Genomic DNA, 19948 nt, shown 5'->3' with positions numbered 1-19948 from the left:
CAGCTCCAGGAGGGACCTGTCGGGCGGGATTTGAGGGGTCTCAGGAGCTCGGGATGTCCCTCCAAACCCGGGAGGACACACGCGTGTCACCTCCCTTGTGCCACCGCCAGCAAAACCGTCCCTTCAGATGGCTCGTTCTGCATTTCCAGCGAGCAGGAACAGCTGCAGAGGGCAGCAGGAACAGCTGCAGAGGGCAGCAGCAATAACTGCAGAGGGCAGCAGCAATAACAGCTGCAGAGGGCAGCAGCAGTAACAGCTGCAGAGGGCAGCAGCAATAACAACTGCAGAGGGCAGCAGCAATAACAACTGCAGAGGGCAGCAGCAATAACAACTGCAGAGGGCAGCAGCAGTAATAACAACTGCAGAGGGCAGCAGCAATAACTGCAGAGGGCAGCAGCAATAACAACTGCAGAGGGCAGCAGCAATAACAACTGCAGAGGGCAGCAGCAATAACAACTGCAGAGGGCAGCAGCAATAACAACTGCAGAGGGCAGCAGCAATAACAGCTGCAGAGGGCAGCAGCAATAACAACTGCAGAGGGCAGCAGCAATAACAACTGCAGAGGGCAGCAGCAATAACAACTGCAGAGGGCAGCAGCAATAACAACTGCAGAGGGCAGCAGCAATAACTGCAGAGGGCAGCAGCAGCCCGCAGAACAGCGCTGTGCCGGGGAGCGGCACCGGCCCCCCCGGGCTCCCGCAACCCCAGAACCCCGGGATGCTCCGAGCTGTGCGGACTCAGCACCGCAGGGTGTCCCAGCAGGAGCGTGGGCACCTGGGCGTTCACCTCTCCGGGGGGAACCCGGCAAGCGCCTGCAGGGATGGGGAAGGAAGCAGAGACCCAGGGAACGCCCCAGCACGTGGAGCTGCGAGGATCTCAGCCAGGGCAGACGCTGGAGGGCACCTTCATCCCCATCACATCACCCTGCAAAGAGGGGAGTGTCCCAAGCACAGGTTCAGCTCCTGCCTTGCCTCAAACCTCAGCACAAACACAAAGACAGACCATTCTCCCCCCTCCAATCCCCCCAGGAAGAGCAGCAGCATCCTTTTGCCCCTTTGCTGGGCTCCCCTGACACGCAAAGCGATTCACAGCAGCCTCTGGAATAAAAGGGTTAAAATCCCGTTTCTAACCCCAGATCCCCAGGCTGAGCCCTTGCAAAGGAGCAGCAAACCCAGAGGTGGAGGGGCCAAATCCCACATCCGGGGGTCTCACCCACAGCAGGGCTGTGTGAAGGGCTCCTGGGGCTCCTCTGCAAACACTTTACACGGGTGTGTAACTGTTACTCACCAGAGATGGAGCTGCTGCATGGAGAGACAGAGCTATTTTTAGCCCATAGATACTACTAAATATTTACACCAGCCCGCTGAGCCTCCCCTCAAGTGCAGATGCAGGTCTGGGGCTGGGGGAGTGGGGGCTGCAGATCCTCCCTCCCCTCCTTCAGCACATGTGAAACAGCTTTATTTCCTTTCCCAGCAGAAAGGGCTGCTCTGGGAGAGCAAACAGGCTGTGCCTTGGTACCAGCTGAGGAGCAAGGCAGCTCATTTCCCTCCCCTTCCTTCCCTCCTCCTATTTTCTGCTGCTTTACTTCCCTCTGGGAATGCCCCTCTGCAATGGGCAGTCCTGGGTGGCCATGACCTGCTGGAGCACTGGCTGGGACCAAAGGGGTTGGATGGAGGCTGTTCCCACCTGGAGCAGCTTCCAATTAAAAGCCAAAAAATCAGATAAACCAGCAAAATTCTTCAAATTCTCTGCTTGCTGTCCTGGCTTTGCTGACCCTCGGGGCTGTGCCTGTGAAGCCTTTGTGTGTGGCACAAGGAGGTTTTGAGGCCAGGAGAACACAAACCCGACTCTTATTCCTACCTGTTCCCTATGACAGAGCACAGATGGAAGCTGTGAGCGATTCCTGGTCCCACTGGACTCGCTGCCTCCCCACGTGCTCAGGTCACCGGCAGGACCAGGGTCCCTCCCTCGGCCTTGCAGCTGATGAAGGACTGATGACCCCTCTGGCTCTCTGGGAATTCAGATCCTCCAGATGAGACCGTCTGGGCCAGACAGAAGCACTCGGTGAGGTCTGAGAGCTGCAAACCACAGGTGCTCTGCCAGGGAGACCCGACTGCCCCAGAGCCACGGAAGCGCTTGGAGTGTTCCTGTGAATCCCAGACACAAACAAGCTCCTCCATAAGTGCCTCCTGCTTCCCAATTAGTGAGCTCCCTTCCTTCCTGTCTCCAGGATGGAAATGTCTGGAGGTGACCAAGGGAGATCTGATTTCTGATCTGGAGCCAAAAGCCTCTGACTCCTCTCAGAGAGGCTTTCAGGAGATCATGGAATCACAGAACCCTGGAACTTTCTGGGAGGGAAGGGAGTGACAGGGATAGTGGGAATGGCTTCCCACTGCCAGAGAGCAGGGTTAGATGGCATACTGGGAAGGAATTCCTGGCTGGGAGGGTGGCAGGCCCTGGCACAGGGTGCCCAGAGAAGCTGTGGCTGCCCCTGGATTCCTGGAAGTGTCCAAGGCCAGGTTGGATGGGGCTTGGAGCACCCTGGGCTGGTGGGAGGTGTCCCTGCCCATGCCAAGGGGTGGAACAAGATGATCCTTAAGGTCCCTCCAACCCAAACCATTCCATGACCCTATTTCAAACATCATTTGATCCATAAGCCCTTTCCTCCTTCCCTTTCCCCCCACTGCAGCAGCTGTGTCTGAATAACATCCTGCTTCTCTTAAGACAATAAAAGCATCTTTAAAAGAAGAAAAAAGGCATTTCTACATCCCATCTAACCCTTCCCTCTGTCAGTGGGAAGCCATTCCCCCTTGTCCTGTCACTCCAGGCCCTTGTGAAGAGTCCCTCTCCAGAGAGACTCCCTATAAGCATCTCATTGAAAGAAAATGAAGCAAGATGTGTGTTATCATCACTGATAATGCAGTTTCTGTGCTGCTGGGAGGCCTGGCTTGTTATGTGGCTACAAATTAGACAAAATGCCCTTCCAACAGACTCCCACACTATGATCCAAACTCCTCCAGCCTCAGTGCCCACCTGACACCTCCACAGCTTGGCACTGCCAGGTTCAGGGTGCTGTGCTTTTGGTTTGCATTAAATCCAATCCTGCTGCTCCCAGTCCGAGCTTGGGAACAGGCTCAGCCCTTCCCAGAGGGACACCCAGCCCAGGGCTGTGTTGTGACAGCTGAAGGTCACAGAAAAACCCCAGGGCTCCCAGCCCAGCAGGGTCAGCCCTTCTGGAGACACACAGGATTTGGGGTTGAAAAGGAAAGGATTTGGGGTTGAAAAGGAAAGGATTTGGGGTTGAAAAGGAGAGGTTTCTGGTTGAAAGGAAAAGGTTTCCCCTGGCTGCTGCAGTTCCCTGTGCCAAAGAGACACAGCCTTGGCAGGACCACAGGGACACGAGGTGCTGGTGGGACACGAGGTGCTGGTGGGCACTGGTGCAGTGGTTTGGCTGAGTCTCCCATGGGAGGGATCATCCTGTGCCCTCATCCCGGCTGGGGATGGCATGGACAGGCACTGCAGGAGGGGCTCACCTGGCTGGGTACCCCTGGAATGAACTGATTTGCAGAACTGATTCACCCCACCGACCCAGCTCACGTTTTAACCAACAAATCCCAGTAGCAAAGGGCCGCTGGAAATGATTTTCAGATGCAAACAGATCCCCCTTCCTGCTGCCAGGGCCTAAACCACCCCCAATCAACTGAAAACTCCCTCGAAATTCCCCAAGGAAGAGAAACTGTGAAGCCCACCTGTTTCCTTCAGTAACTGTTTAATTTAACACTCGTGAGCTGTGGCCATGAGACCCCAGCACAGGGGTTGTCTCTTCACAAACCTGGGAGGGGACGGATGCGCGGATGGAGGGAGTGGGGAGGAGGAAACCAGGACTGAACACAGGCTCTTGGAACATGAAAAATTTACACCGTGTTGGAAAGGAACAAAACACAGCTGGTGAAGTCATGGGTGTGCTTTACATACAGATCTCACACAGGAATTTCCCGTTTAGGGACCGATTGTTGCTCCTGACAGGTGATGAAACGCACCTGGAGCTGTGACCAGGGATGGGTCCAGCCTGGCCCTGCTCAGTGCCAGGACAGTCACCCTCATGATCCCCCAGCTTTTGGGCATCCTTCACAGCCTGAAGAGTCATAGGGGAAGGAATTCCTACCTGAATGCTCCTGCCCTTCTCCAGGGAACAACCTACCAGCAAACCCTTCCCAAGACAGGGAGGGATTCCCACACGCTGCTCCGGGAAAGGAGCTGTACCTCATGCAGTGCTGGATATTCTAGTTAAAAATCAGCTAACCTTAACAGAGGAGACTCTAGATAAGCAGGGAAAAAGGGGTTTAGCTTGTAAGAACACAGAAAAACACCTTAACCAACCATTACACTGCTACACATACAAAAATCCAGGGCTTAGCACTTGGCTGCCCACGAGGCAGGGCATGAGCTGCTCACCACCACGGCCAGAGCAGCTTCCCTCTGCTTCCCAAATACATGCAAGGGAATGTGCTGCTGGACTCCAAACCTTGGTGTCCCTGATGATCCCCTCTGCTCCAGAGTGACACAGGCAGTGGCTTTGGCAGAGAAAGCCAGCAGTGGGGACACGGGGCACGGAGCCCAGCACAGCCCTGCCTGAAGCCAAAACTTGACTCCTCTGCCCTGTCTCCATTTCTTACATTAAATGTATTTTGCTTCGTAAACATTTTAATGAAAATTACAGGAATGGGTTGCCAGCTTCAAGTCCCTCAAGGAAAAGAAGAATCCCTACCCCAAAGGGTTGGCGGAATGCGGGATGCTCGCTCCAGAGATACAAAAACAGTAAAAAAAAGTCAAGGTTCGTGCTGGCCAGCCAACACCTTCAAGAGGCTGAAAAGGTCATCGATAGCACCATAAGCATTTCTGGGAGGTGTCCCCCGAATTATTGCTGCGTTCGGTTCCCTTCCCCAAAATGCTTCCCCGCCGGGCACCCAGGGCAGTGACCCCGACCCCAGACCTGCCTGACCCGATGGTTTGAGCACCGTTACGGAGTAGCACAACTAAAGAAACCGGGGCTGCCCTGGGACGAGGCAGAGCCGCCCGTCCCGGCTGTGCCCGGGAGCCCCCGGGAGCTGCCCCGGGCCCGGCCCCGCTCCTGTCACCTCCGGGAGAGCCGCTCGTCCCCGCGGTCCCGGCCGGGCAGCCCCTGCCGGCGGCAGCTCCGGCAGCACTGCAGATGCACCGTGGGCAGGTGGCACCGGCCCAGCAGCCGCAGGGTCTGGCAGAAGCCGAAGGTCAGGCGGTCGCGCTCGCAGGGGACACCTGGAGGGGAGGGAGGGGACAAGGACAGTGTCAGTGCCGGTGTCACCGCCTGAGCAGGTGTGGATGTGAAAATCTCCCTGCACGTGGCAAGAGTTGGAACAAGATGAGTCTTTAAGGTCCCTCCCAACCCAACCCAATCCAACCCAACCCAACCCACTCGAGGATTCTGTGGGAGCTGGCACAGACACAGAGCTCCCCAAACCCAGAGCCCACCCGCACCTCAGTATTCCTCATCCACAGCATCCACAACACCTGTGCTGCTCCCTGCAGCTCCACAGCCTCCTCCCAGGGCAGCATCATTCCCAGGGAGCAGGGCTGAGGTCCAGGGACACAAACCTCCCCACACTGACGCCTCCTCCCTGTCCCCAAACCCCCCCCAAAGCCAGCAGAGCAGCAGAAAGGCCAGAATTCCTTTTTCTGGGCATTGTTTAGGTTATTTCAAGAACCTGCATCAGCTGTTTCGCTTCCTGCAGGTGTCCTGCAGACCCCAAAACAACTCTGCTGCTGCTCCAAGGACAGGCTTTGTTTTGGGAACCGCTGCTCCAGTGCCAGCACCCTGGCTCTGCAGAGGGGGCAGTGCCCGGGCAGCTGCAGCAGCGGCCGTGGTGGCCATAGCGGGGCCACCCCACTGAGTCACCCACAGCCACAGCCTGGCCACCCCACTGAGTCACCCACGGGCTGAGCAAACTTTGCAGGAGCTGTTTCCTCCCTGCAAACAGTCTGGAAATCACAGATCCCAGTCCAGGACCATGAGAGCCAGGTCAGGGGGGGTTGGGCTCACAGAGGGAGAGACTCGAGTGCTGCCTCAAAGAGACCTTGTCCTTGGGGTGTGAGAGGGTGGAACATCCCACCACCCCAAAACACCCTCACACCTGCCTCCCTGTGCATCCCACGGGACAGCATGGGCCGTACATCCCATGGGATGGTGTGGGAATGTGGCAAGGAGGGGACAGCCCTCTCCTGCACCATCAGCAGCTCCCAGCTCCACCAGCAGCCACACCAGGCTCAGCCAGGCTGCACCTCAACTCAGCCACAGCAGCAGAGACCCATCACCAAACACACATCGTTTATATGGGTATAAAGCTGCTTTCATTTTAATTTCCTCCTTTCTGCTGTATCTCCACACAAGCACTCGCCTCCCTGAGCCTGCAGCATCTCACCCAGTTGGGCAAGACTCGCTTAAATTACATCAGCTCTGTCTGAGTTTGCCCCCTGTACAAATAACTTAAATAAATGACAGCTTTTCTCTGGAAAAGGGCAGAGCTGATGATCCCCTGGGCCGGCACCCCTGGTCCCCTCCCACTGCCCCTCCCCAGGCACCCTCCACCAGGACCACACTGAGCAGGGGCAGAACTGGGGCTTTTCTCTTTCCCAGGACACTTCTGTGCTCAGGAAACACCAGGACCAAGCCAGGGAGCCCTCACTGACCACTGCCCCTCGCCGTGTCCCCTCTGGGAACAAAGGCTGTGCCGAGGGAACGGCTGCTGCCCCGATTCCCACGGGATGAGCCGACCCCAGTGGCAGATGCAGAGCGGAGGCTTTTCCCCCCATTTGGGATTTCAGCCACAGCCCCCTCCCCCAGCCCAGCAGTGAGGAGGTCACTCCGCTGCTCTAAAATTAATTTTCTATTTCAGCTGAGGTATTTCCTCTCTTCCTCCCGAGCTGCAGCTCTCTGTGCCTGGCAGGAGTGTCCCTGTCCCCCCAAAGCCATTGATCACCCACGCTCCTGGATCCAACTGCTCTAACCCCTGGGGCCTGGGACAATGTGCATCTTTCCTGCTGGTTGAGCAGAGCAGATAAGAAACCTCTGTACAGCCCAGCAAGGGCCAGGGAATCTCCCTGGAGAATCCCCCATGGCTGGTGATGGCAATACTGGGGTGGACCAGCCAAGCTGCACCTTAAAACAGCCCATTACCCAGCTCCAGCCCACTGACCCCAGCTGTCCCCACACACAGGATTCGGTAATTCATTTACTCCTCACCACTGGGCAACTCCCCTGCCCAGCCTGTGCTTCCCATGGGATTTACGGACTCAGAATCACAGAATCACTAGGCTTGGAAAAGCCCTGCAAGACCATCGAGTCCAGTCATCCTCCCAGCGCTGCCAAGGCCACCACGTCCCCATGTGCCACATCCACACATCCTTTGAACCCCTGCAGGGATCACAAACTCGCTGTGTTGGTTGTTGCTGGGTTTGGAAGTGACACTGGGCAGGAGAGCTGGAGAACAGAGCGGTGGCTCCCGGCAGGCAGGGGCAGGGCTGGTGTGCTCAGGCTGTAACTGCAGCAAAGCCCCAGGGCGAGGGGGACAGAGCTAAAAACACCCCACAGTTGGGTGGGAATGTCCCCATCACTGCCCAGGGGGTGCCCAGCCCAGGCAGACCCCCAGGAGCCCCTCAGTATTTTTAGCCCTCTCTCCTGCTCACTCCACTTATCGCAGCTTCCTAGGAAGTTATTTATGGATCCCAACCAAGCTGCCTTCCCTTGAAAGAGCCCTGCAGGCTGCTGGAGCTCACCATGGGAGGTGGCTTTCCAGGACTGGAACAGCGGTGCAGCTCCCTCCTGATCCCTGTCCCACGGGTCAGCACCCTGGGCACGGGAGGGAAATTCCCATCCCTGGTCCCTGCACTGCCCAGGCACAACCAGCCCATCCCGCTGGGAGTTACTGCCCTCTGTGCACCACCTTACCGGCACAGGAACGAGGTTACTGTGGAAACAGCCGGGAGGGGCTTGCGGAGGGTGGAGAGGAGCCACCTCCCTTGGCTGCAGGCTCTGCTGACCTCACAGGAGACCCCAGCGGGACTCAGGGTCCAAAGCAAAATGAACTCATGGGGTCACAAAATACCCCAACTGGACGAGACCCACAGGGATCGTCGAGCCCAACTCCTGGCCCTGCACAGGACACCCCAACAATCCCACCCCGTGCCCGAGAGCCTTGTCCAAACACTTCCAGAGCTGGGTGAAGTCAATGGGAGCCGCTGAGTTCTCATCACTTTTCCAGATCCGTGCCGGGGGCTGAGGCAGCGTCTCAGGGTGGATGTGTGTGGGGTCAAGCTCAGGTCTGACAATCTTGGCTGGGCTCCTGATTCTTCCCTGGAATTCGGTCTTGGGCAAGGGAAGCTGTAATAAGCACTTGATTTGTCAGCTCTTCAGAGAGGGCCTGATTTCCATTTCCATTTAATCCTTTTACTGTTATTTTTTTCTATTAACAATTTTTTTATATAATCCTCACACTTCATTTGGACACACGCACCGTAAGTCTGTGCCAAATTTTAGGCTAAAGAAATAGCTTAAAGCAGGGCTTTAAAAATCCAGGCTAAGTCAGCACATTAGAGAGTGAAAACCCCCACTTTTTCGGGGTTGTTTTTTTAAGGTCGGCGTGGAAGTCGCTTTAAATTTCATTTAAGCTTCTGCCACCCAGACCTAAGCCTTTACTTCTATTCTAGGGAAAAATAAACTTCCTGGAACAGGTTTTGTGAAAACAAGGAAAGGTTGAGCTTCGAGCTGAACTAGCAAATCCAGGGAATTAGGCTGCTGACCTCTGGCCTTCGGGATGCTCTCAAAGCCAGGGCCGAATTTAACAAGTATTATCCCAGGGTCCTGCTCCAGGGCCATGGTGCCCTCCCCTGTGGTCCCTGGTCAGCATGATGGGATGCATGGGATGCACCCCCAGTGCCAGCTTTGCCTGCACTGACACGACCAAGCTGGGAAAACCGGGAGAAAACCACAACCCCCCAGTTCTCAGGTGTCAGTCCTGCTGTGGGCAACATCCTTCTCCCACATTTAATCAAAACAGGGAGTCCTTTCCCAAGCATCCCTTTCCCACTGACTCCTGTTGTTAATTAGCAGTTAATTAATTGCCCTCAATGCCTTGCTCAGCAGCACCTCCCTGCCTCGCCCCTCGGATAGGGACTTCCACGCTCAAATGACAGAGAAAATTGGAATTTGCTGCAATTATTTCCCCTATGGATCCCTTGTGGACAAACTCAGCGACACGCAGAACCGTGAACAATTCCATTTCCTTACCCAGAGCAAGCAGGAACACAACGTTTAATTGCCAATTAATCTTCAGGCAACCAGAAGGACAACGAAGGGTAACGAGCCCGGTGTCCCCTCACCCCTGCCCAGTACACAGGCTGAGCTCCAGCCCCTGCTCTGTCCCGCTCCCAGAGGAACTGCACCAGTTACACACACTGTCCTTGAGCCAGATGAAGGCTTTACCTCATCCCCTTGGTATTCCCAGCTGGGACACCTGTGGAACAGCCAAGAGCTGGCCCCATCACCTGCCTGACACCTGCTTGGAGCCAATCTGGGGAGCTCACAGACCTCCCCCAGGACTGGATCCAGAGGATGGGCACGAGGGAAATGATTCATTTTCTGACATGAGCACAGTGAGCCCCCCAGGGGCTGCCTGTGCTCTGTCCCAAGCAGGGCTGTGTCACCATCGCCAGGGTCTGCCCAAAAGCCACTGTCCTGGCACAGCCATCACCCCACACCAGCAGAGTGACCAGCTCTGTCCAGCCCTGGGCTTCCTCCTCCCATACACAGCAATCCCTGCTTTCCTGGGTTAAATCTATTTGATCTGCTGGATAAACTGCTGCTGGTCTCTCCAAGCCCTCACGTGGGGCCTGGGGCTCAGCTCCTTTCCAAGATGCTGTAAACACTTCCCAGATAAACGTCCCCAGCCTCTGGAACATCCCACGGAGGCATCGGGGTGCCCACGGGCTTTGATGCTCCCCAGGAGCCATCTAAGGACACACTCACAGCTGGCTGCAGCTGGAAGGCAATAGGCACATTCAAAAATAACCTTGGTGTAATCTTCAATTAATTTATAACCTGGCAGAAGCACAGGACTCTGGTTCTAATTAATCCCAGCCTCCTTTAATTGAGGAGCCGATTGCTGTGAGATGTTTGTTTGTGCTTCATTTGTTCCATCCCGGCTCAAAATCCATCTGATAATGGTTTGGACATTTAAACCCTACTGGGGTTATTGGCATTCCTGTGTCCAGTGAGGACACAACCGCTCACAGACCCAGCCATGGCTCTGTGGTACCGGAGCACCTCGAGCCAGAGGAGGGAGAGGCTCCTTGAGCTCCTAAGGAGAACACGGATCGCTCCAGCCTGCATCCATCTTGTGCAGTAAAGATCCTTTAAAACACAGGAAAGGGCTGGAGTTACGTTCATGCCTTTCTGGGAGCCTGTGGATTTACACATCTGGGATTTCCTGCCATGTGAAAGTTTTGTTCCTCTTCATGCTTTGGCTGGAAACGTTTTGTATTTCCAAGAGGCGTTTCCTGCCCTGGGCTGCAGCCAGAGCGTTTATGTCACTTTTGATCCAGGATTTTAGCATTTATTTGTGTGCTTCCTACACATCTCAGTGGTTATTCTGGTCCAGCCTTGGCTCCATGGCTCTCATCACCGAGCCTGGCACGGAAATTTTCCCTTTATAAAAATAGCCGGAACCGCACATCATTTCTTCAGCAAGGCTGACTAATCATTTCCTAAAGGCTGAAGAGCCCCACGGCCCTGCAAAGGCTCCGAAAAGGAGCTGTTTAATGCCTAAAAACAGCCCAGTGGCCAGAGGTGCCAGTGCCCAGCTCCCAGGGAACCAAAGCCAGCGCTCCTGCCCTCCCTGCAGTAGGAGTCAGGAGGAACATGCTGGACATGGGATCAACACAGGAGTTGGGAGGGTGAGAATGGGTGTCCCAGGCTGCAGAGGGGGCCTGCCCTGAGCTGTGGAGCAGCCATGGATCCAGCTCCTGCACCCTGGGCATCAGCCCTGCTGCCCACTCGCTCCACCTCTCAGCCCTCCCTTTGTTCAGCAGACCTCCTGAGGGGCCAACATTACTTTCTGGGCAGACAAAGAGCTTTTTTTTTTGCACAGACACATTAAAACGATAAAGCTGATAAATGACTGACGTGCTCATACCAATGACATCCAATCCCCCCTTACAATGCTTTTCCTTTAAGTGCCTTTAACCCTTGCAGCCCCTGATTTCTGGCTGGCAGGGAACTGCCTGGTGCCATGGGATGCACCTCTGGGAGTGAAGGGGGCAGGAGAAGGCAAGGGAGTGCTGTGGTGTGGCTGAGCACTGTGGCTGCAGCCAGGGCAGAGAAATGAAAAGTGAGTTGAAATGGGGCTGTCTCCCTCAGGCACCTGCTCAGACACACCTGAAGAGGCTGGAGAACTGGCCTTTTATCTGATTTGATAATGCTGGCCCAGCTTGTTTCCAAATTTCTGCGTTCTGGGACTTTACCACCAAACAGCTTTTCGAGAGCTCCATCACTGGGTATTTCCTTCTGCCTTCCTTTTCCTGTGCCACATTGTCCCTGAAGCAGATCCCTTCACCCCACACCCCCACCAGGGTCCCTGCTGGTTGTCCCAGTGCTCAGTGACACTTCTGCATCCGACAAGCACATCCCAGTCCCCATCTGTGCCAGTAAAGTCCCCGCTTGGCCCCGGACAGACGGATGCTCCGGACATTTAGAGATAGTTATAACATTGCCACCTAATTATCAATTAGCCAAGCCAGCCTTACACAATCCAAGCATGAAACACCCCTTCATCTCCCCACAGAGTTCCCACACTGTTTCTCAGACTGGTTTTCCATCCTCCCTGATCCCTCCTTGCTGCAGCAGCACCAGGTCTCTGGCTGCACCATGAGCACCCTGTGCCCCTCACCCTTCCCTGTGCCCCGACCCCTGGATCCTCCCAGCACTCAGCCCATCCCACCCTGCACCAGGACTGGCTGCACAGCACTTCCTGGGGTCCCCTCCCAGGAGCAGGACAGCACAGGGCATGACCCACCCTGGAGAAATGAATGGGGTGGAGCTGGTCTGTCCCCACTTCTGGTGTCCTCCTGGGGGGATGGGAAGTGAAAAGTGGGGAGAAACATAAAGAATGAGGCTAAACTTGGCTAGAAAAACCATCCCTGGTTACAGGATGCAGGACAGGTCATGTTCCTACAGTTCTTAAAGAGTCCCTAACTGGGAGCCTGGGTGGTTCCCACACCAATCCCCAAGATCACCACCATGCCCTCAAAACTCAGCATTTATCCCAAGAGCTGCTCAAGCTCCTGGGGAGCACAACCCCCCTCAGGACACCCCACTCAGTGTCAGCATGGGCAGAAGGCCCTGGGCACGGCTCGCTTACCCGGCTCGGAGCTGTCACAGTCCTGGGGGTTGCACTTCTGGGTGCTCTCGGGCCAGGGCTCGTGGTCACACAGGCTGCTGTCCTCCTCGGCCACCCCTGTCTTGGTGTTGATGCACTTGACCTGGCGCCTCTGGATGCCCCCTCCGCAGGGAGCCGAGCACTGCGGGAGCAGGGACCTGTCAAGGCAGGGGCACTCCGTCCCTGTGCCCCTCAGGATCACCCCAGAGCCCGGGAGGTGGTTGTGGCAGCAGCCCCCCAGTTGGTTTGGAGGGTTGGGCTTCCCCTCATCCTGTTCCTCGTGTTTCATGCAGATCCCATGGAGGGGAGCCCGTGCCTGCTCACCTGCCCCAGGAGCCCCTCACCTGCCCCCAGGAGCCCACCACCCAGGTGGTGCAGGGGTGTGTGTTGCAGGGCCGGGTCGTGTTGGGCCGCGACGTCTCCTCGCAGCGCCCGAGCTCCGGACACGTCACCAGCCGCTCCTGCTCCCCTCCACCACAGGACTCCGAGCACTGCCGGGACACAAACCATGGAATGCACCGTCAGGATCCCAGGGCTGGAGCCCCTCTGCCCTGGGGACCAGCTGGGAGAGCTGGGGGGGTTCACCTGAGAAGGGAAGGCTCCAGGGAGACCTGAGAGCCCCTTGCAGGGCCTAAAGGGGCTCCAGGAGAGCTGGAGAGGGACTGGGGACAAGGCACGGAGGGACAGTACAAGGGGGAATGGCTTCCAGGGTTAGATGGGATGTTGGGATGGAATTCTCCCCTGGGAGGGTGGGCAGGCCCTGGCACAAGGTGCCCAGAGAAGCTGTGGCTGCTCCATCCCTGGGAGTGTCCAAGGCCAGGTTGGACGGGGCTTGGAGCAACCTGGGATAGTGGGAGATATCCCTGCCCATGGCATGGGGTGGGATTTGCTCAGCCCCCTGCCCAGCCCCTACCTCTCTCCAGGAGGACGTGTACCAGTCCAGGCAGGGTGGGCCGTGGCAGGGCAGCTGTGCCGGGGGTTTGTGGAGCACGGCCTGGCAGTGGAAGGGCCGCAGCAGCCGCTGGTCTCTGGTGTCCACACAATGAACATCCCGAACCTTCGTCCCCTCACCACAGTTCTTGGAGCACTGGGAAAGGACACGACCATCACGCTGGGGAAGGGCCAAGTTGTCCAGGAGCCCACCCAACCTGACCTTTCAAACCACTTCTTATTTAGCTTTTGCAAATTCCTGGCCCAAGAGCAGGAAAAGTGGAAATATTGTGGGAATAAGTAGTTTAAACTCCATGGCAAGCGCAAACCCTCACCCTCCGCCTTTGTGAGCCGTGGGGCAAGAGCCCACCCCGAGAGCAGCAATGACCCCACACCTGCCTTGCCCTGAGGGGTTTTTGGGGCCTCCCTCCCCGTGTACCTTGCTCCAGTTGCCCACACGCCACGAGGAGCAGGGTCTCAGGGAGCACCTCCGGGCCGGGACGGGTCTGTTGGCCAAGGCACAGCCGTCGTCGCTGCCGCTGCTGCAGCGCACGCTCCTCCAGATCGCGCCCACGCCGCACGTGGCCGAGCACTGCAACACAGGGGCAACCTGCTCCTCTGCGCCTGGCACCCACCCCTGCATGGATCTGGCCGAGGGTGGGGCAGGGTGGCCGGGCAGAAAGGTCCCTGTGGGCTCAGCTCCTCCAGGGCGATGGGAGCAGTGCTGGTTAAACCGGGCTGTGTGCAGGCAGGGCTCTGCGATGATGTGGCAAGAGGAGCTGTCCCGAAGGATGCTCCTCTCTGAGCAGTCCCACGCCAGGCAGCCCTCAGGGAAAACCCTCCCCTGTGCCCCATTCCATGTTAATGGGACTCAACACGTACCTCACTCCAGTTCCCAACTTCCCAGCTGGGCATGGCAGTGGCTGCCGTGGTGGTTGATGGTGGAAGCGAAGCCTTCTCCTTCTCCTCCATCCTCTTCTCCCAGAGCGGTGGGGGGGCAGGGGAGGGTTGGGACCACTTGTGCCCCCCATCACTGAAGGCAAATGTCCCTGGGGGTGCCCAGGGTTCCCCTGGCATGGTGATGCTGAGTGGGGTCCCATGGGGGGTCTGTTCAGTACGGGGCGATGCCGGCTCCGGGTGGGGGGACACCCCCAGGGTCCACCATTCCAGGGGGGCCTTGGAGGGGGATGCTCCCACTGGGTGTGCAGCTGGGCTGTGAGCTGGGGCCGTGGGCATGGCTGGGGCCAGGGCATCCTGCTGGGTGAGGCTGCTGGAGCTGAGCTGAGTGGCTGGTCTGGGCACAGCAGGGGACAAGGACACTGCTGTGGGAAGGGCTGTAGTGGCCACCCAGGGGGCTGAGCTCAGGGATGTGGGGGTGTGGAGCTCTGGCTGGGGCCCTGCCTGCCCCGAGGGACCCCTGACAGCACCCATGGGAGAGGGACTCACAGCAGGATGGGTGCTGCCAGCACTCCGTCCCATCTCCCACCCCGGTCCCTGCAGGGTGGGGAAGGAAAGGTCTGCCCTCTCTGTCCCACGGGGATGCTCATCATTACCATCTGCTGACACTGCCTGCGTGCCCACCACCCACCCTGGCACCTCTGCCCCCCTGTCCTGCTCCGTGGTGTCACCGTCAGTGTCACCAGTGAGGACAGGACCCGTCTCCCTGGAGTCCTCGTGGCCTGTCCCCGCAGACACGGCCCCGCCGTGCCCCTCCCTGCCGGGGTGCCCCGGCCCCGCTGTGCCCGCACAGCCCTCGCTGCGGCTCCCCGGCACTCCAGGAACATCGGATACATCCACTCCGGCACTGCCCCAGGCTGTGGGCAGCGGAGCAGGGGGATCAGCTGGGTGGGGACCCCAGGGAGCGAAGCCACGGGCTGGAGCATCCTGCCCAGGACCTGTCCTTGTCAGCACAGCCCCGTGGGGCTCATCCAGGGCTGCGTGGTTGTGGCTGTTGGCAGAGCTGTGACTCGTGGTGCTCTGGGTGGGTGGGTGGTCCTCGGAACGGGGCACCAGCATTGTGTCCTCCTCCTCACCCATGAACCCAGGGATGGTGTACTTGGGAGTGGCTGATCCTGCATCCTCGGGGACCACGCTCAGGAAGTCATTGCTGGCTAAATCCTCAGGCTCCATCTCCCCCTCATCCACAGGAGCAGAGGCTTTGGTGCCCAGATGGTGCTCGCTCCCTCCTGCCAGCTCGGTGGTGAGCAGGACAGCAGTGGGCACCTCCCAGGGCCCCTCCACGTCGTTGTTGCTCAGCTCTGGCTTTGCCTCCTCACCTTTGGTCTCCTTCTCCGTGAAGGGATAGTAGGACAGATCCTCGTGGAAGTTGATAAAATTATAATCATAGTAAAAGTCATCCACAAAGACGTTTCCCTTGCTGGCTGGGAAGTCCTCCTCAGGGATCACATTGACATCGTTGGACTCGGGGACGTGTGGGATGAGGGGGTTAAATTTCGCGATGTGGTTGCTGGGGATGTAGTGGATCTCATTGAACACCTCCCTGCTGGAGGAGCCGCTGCCAGACCCGTCGGTGTTGGCACCGTGGGTGTTGGCACCGTGGGTGTTGGCACTGTTGGTGCTGGCACTGTGGATGTCCTGGCAGGGTGGCTGGGCACAGGGAGCCTCCGTGCTGGGCCGCTCTGCGGGGTCACAGCCCGTCCCCGTGCCCTGGCTGCACTCAACAGGGCGCCTCCGGGTCCCGTTTCCACACGTCGTGGAGCACTGGGAAGGGAAGAGAGAGGGAAACATGAGGGATGGGAGGCAGCAGGAGGAGCAGGGCTGGGGATGGGGTTGGCAGCAGTGCCCGAGCCCCTCACCGGTGCTGCCCTCTGGGATGCCAAAGGGGGTGCTTGGTTGTGCCATGTGCCACAATGGGCACAGGGACTCCACGTTGCTCTGCCTCACTCCCACCACCCACCTGGGTCCCCAGGCAGCTCCTGTGCCATTCCCACTGGTGGCAGGGAGTCCCCTGCACCAGGAGTCGGGATCAGGGGTACTGGTCCCACTGGAGAGCAGGGTGTTGCTGCCCAAATCGAATTCTGGGGCTGTGTCCTGTTAGAGACAGCCCCAGAGCAGGGCTGGTGTTTTGGGGTACTCTGCTCAGGGTGATCCTTGACCTGCATTCCAACCAGAAACAGTTTTCCCGGGAGATGGGCACTGGGAGGGGCACTGGATAAGATGATCTAATAGGTCTTTCCTGTGACCTATCACCATGAATTGCATCTCTTCTTGTAGAAGAACATTTTTTGAAGCACTAATAACAACGTGGGTGTTGTCTGAGTAGGGAAAAAGCAAAGGTCAGGAAGGAGCTTTGTTGGGGACACCCCGGCCCCCACCACAATGGGCTCTTTCAGAGGGGCCAGTAAAAAGAAACCAAGATGCTGGAAAGATCAGCAGCATTTTCTGCTGCATTTGGGCCTTGGAGCAACCTGGACTTGTGAAAGGTGTCCCTGCTCATGGCAGGGGGTTGGTATGAGATGAGCTTAAAAGTCTCTTCCCACCCAAACCACTCCAGGATTCTCCAATAACACCACGTGGCCAGCACAGGCATTTCCACCAGCTGGAATAAAACATTACCACACACCAGCATCTGTGAGGGGGCTGCAAGGAGGCTGCATCCCCCCCTGGGATGGCACTGCCAACCCAGGGGAAACAGATAACTCCCACAAAGCTAAAAGTTCCCAGCACAGCCCCATCCAGGAGATGAACTCCAGGTATCACAATGCTTGCAGGGGGAAGCAGGGGGGTTCTTTGCCAGGGCTGGGTTATCAGGGAAGCCTCTGGGACACTGATAAGGAATGAGGGCTGGCAGGAGCCTCGTGGAGGAACACAGGGAGCTCACAGGAGGGTTCAGCCTTGAGCAGGAGCCACCACGGCCAGCTGGGTCATGCTCCTGGCAGGAGAATTAATGGACAACAAACAAATCATCCTTCTGACTGCACTAACTTCCTTGGAAAGTCCATAAAGCTGGATGTGCATTGCTTTAGGGTCCTTCTGAAGATGCTAAATCCTGGTGTTTAAGCAGTTTGCTGGACTACCCAAACCCCAGAGAAGCCCTTTGGCACCGGGTGCTCTGGTGCTGGACAGGCACACGCACTCCTGGGGTCTGCAGAGACAAAACCAGCCCCAACCCCTGTCAGGAACTGCTGCCTGAAGGACCACATGAAGCAAACTTCAAAACCCCTTCTAATTCCCCTACTTACAGTGCTGGTGGAAACAGAGAAGAAAGAGAGCTCTTGCTTTAAATTAAAGGACAGAAAAATGACAGAACCTCAAAATCCCGAGCACTTTTCTCCTGAGCTCACAGATCTGTCCGTGCCAACACCACAGAGGACAACTGTGAGGGCTGGGGCTGGCCCTGCCCAGCACTGACCCACCACCAAGCCATGATTTTCCCGTTAAACCATTGCATCTGTCTCTCTCAGCCCTTAATTGTGGCTTCTGTGGGCCCCTAGAAAAATATTTCTAACTCCCTCTCTCATGTAGCCTTCAAATTCTCTGTTCACATTTGATCCCGGTTGTTCCTTAGCAACAAGCTCCATTCCCAGGCTCTCTCCTTTCTCTCCTGGTATTTGTCTTCATGCTGAACACTTTTTGGAATGCCTGCTTAAATTAGGAGTTATCATTTCCTGGTCGAAACCCTCAACCTGTGGTTAAGCTGATCCACAGAAATACAAAAATAAATCAAGGCTATACAGAGTGTGATCACAAATCACATCATGAAATGGTTTGTGTTGGAAGGGACCTTAAAGATCATCCAGTTCCATCCCCTGCCATGGAAGACCAGTGCTCTCCAAGCCCCATCCAGCTGAAAACCTCTTGCTTCTGCCCTCCTTGCACAGGGAGCGTGGTGTGACCCTGAGGGAGCAGCGAGGCTCAGGGATGGGGCAGAGTTAAACAGCCCAGTGCTCCTTCCTCACTCTGAGACCTCTCCATGCAAAGGAATTCCCATCCACGGGAGCTGCTGAGCCCACACACACACATCCATGGATTTTCCCTGGGAGCAGGAGGCACACCCACTGCTGAGGGTGTCTGAGGGCAGCTTGTCCCCAGCTCCCACCAGCTCTGCCAGACACTGGGACCTCCCCGCCGCTCCTCCTCACCTCAGACCAGTTCCCCACGGCCCACTGGGAGGGACAGGGCACGTCCCAGTGACAGGGCGCGGTGGCATCGGGCTTGGGGAGGTGCTGGCAGTCCGCAGGCTGCAGGGCCCTCTGCTCGTCCAGCCCCACGCTCTGGATGCACAGCACCGTCCTCTTCATCAGCCCCGAGCTGCCACACGAGGCCGAGCACTGCTGCCACTCCCCGACCCACCACCTGCAGGGACACACAGGGGAGGGGAAAAAGGGAAGGGGGGAGGGAAAGGTCTCAGCCAGAGCCAGCACCCACGTGCCAGGTTCCATCCTATGGCCCATCCCGTGGGGCCATGGGGGAATGAGGATCCCAACTGCAGCCTGTGTGTCAGCCCGAGGTCAGGGAGCACGGAGGGAGGGTCAGGGATGGGTCAGTCCCTGAGTTGTGCCAGGGATGGTTCTGTGCACAGAGGCAGAGAGGAGCATCCTGCCAGCACGGGACCTCCTGTGCAGCTCGAAACCTGAGGACAAGCAACACCCTGCAGCCAGCAGGCAACCCCTGGGATGCTCTCACGGGCCAACACAGGGTCTGGGATCCATCCCTACAGATGGGGGAGAGGAGAGGTGTGAAGAGCTGCACACATCCTGGGGCAATCTAGCATGGCTGTGACCGAGGTCCCCCCACTCTGGTCACCCCTCAGGGCTGTTGGACACCGAGGATGAGCTGAGGGAGGGCAGGGGAGGGTCAGACCTGGCCGGGCAGGGCTCCTCGCTGCAGGGGCGCTGCTGGTCGTCGGGGCGGGTGAGTGCGTCGCAGAACCGCTCCTCCACGATGCCAGCCAGCTTCTCCACACAGTGCACCACCTGCCGCTGCACCCCTGCGGGCATGGACACGGGCACGGGCTCTGGAGGGGCTCAGGAAACCAAACCACCCACACAGGCACCGGCTCGGCTTTGGAAACCACAGCAAACCACCCGGCACCCTCTGCCAGCAGGTGACAAGAGGCCCTTGGCAAGTCTGAGCCACCAAAACAGGGGAAAGGAAAGGAAACCACCACTTGAAGCTGCAGACCTAAATCTGCCAAGGCAGCAGTGCCCTCACAGGGCACCAGTGCAGGCAGGGCAGGATGGGCAGCTGTGAAGGTGCTGCACTGTGCTGGCAGCGCTGCCCAGAGCCACAGCAGCCTGTGTGCACTGGGGATTTTGGGGGCTGTGTTCCAAGGGAGCCAACAGGCAGCACACAGCTCTGCTGGCAGCCCTGCCCCCTCACAGCTCTGGGATAAATCACTGGCTGAGGCCTCCTGTCCTCGAAGCACTCGGGGGGTGATGCTTTTAAGGGTGACCTCACCACGCTGCCTCGCTCCGGCTTTTGTCCCCGTTTTTGTAACACATACTTGACCTGTGCCTCGGAGAGCTGTCACTGAACCCCTGCCACCAGCTGAGACTGACAGAGCCCTGCTGAGCCTGCTGAGCTGGGCT

At 57.6% G+C, this 19948-nt stretch overlaps 1 protein-coding gene across 1 annotated transcript in view; it reads right to left on the bottom strand.

Moving 5' to 3' along the window:
- Window positions 1-5134: 5134 nt before the first annotated feature.
- The window catches only part of ADAMTS7 (ADAM metallopeptidase with thrombospondin type 1 motif 7), a gene marked incomplete at its 5' end in the record, with an annotated part of 32417 nt that continues 17603 nt past the window's right edge, over window positions 5135-19948 (bottom strand). Inside the window, 9 exons of the mRNA XM_050309752.1 lie at window positions 5135-5298; window positions 12450-12609; window positions 12812-12958; window positions 13381-13554; window positions 13837-13989; window positions 14280-14691; window positions 14986-16118; window positions 18500-18713; window positions 19221-19347. Of these exons, the coding sequence (XP_050165709.1) occupies window positions 5135-5298; window positions 12450-12609; window positions 12812-12958; window positions 13381-13554; window positions 13837-13989; window positions 14280-14691; window positions 14986-16118; window positions 18500-18713; window positions 19221-19347 (2684 nt within the window). The remainder of the gene's footprint in view (window positions 5299-12449; window positions 12610-12811; window positions 12959-13380; window positions 13555-13836; window positions 13990-14279; window positions 14692-14985; window positions 16119-18499; window positions 18714-19220; window positions 19348-19948) is intronic.

This window comes from Myiozetetes cayanensis, unplaced genomic scaffold (genome assembly GCF_022539395.1).
Source record: "Myiozetetes cayanensis isolate MyiCay16 unplaced genomic scaffold, myiCay2020 scf14, whole genome shotgun sequence".
Classification (NCBI taxonomy): Eukaryota; Metazoa; Chordata; class Aves; order Passeriformes; family Tyrannidae; genus Myiozetetes; species Myiozetetes cayanensis.
The sequence above is the reverse complement of the archived record's forward strand: the minus strand, read 5'-3'. Positions and strand labels throughout refer to the sequence as shown.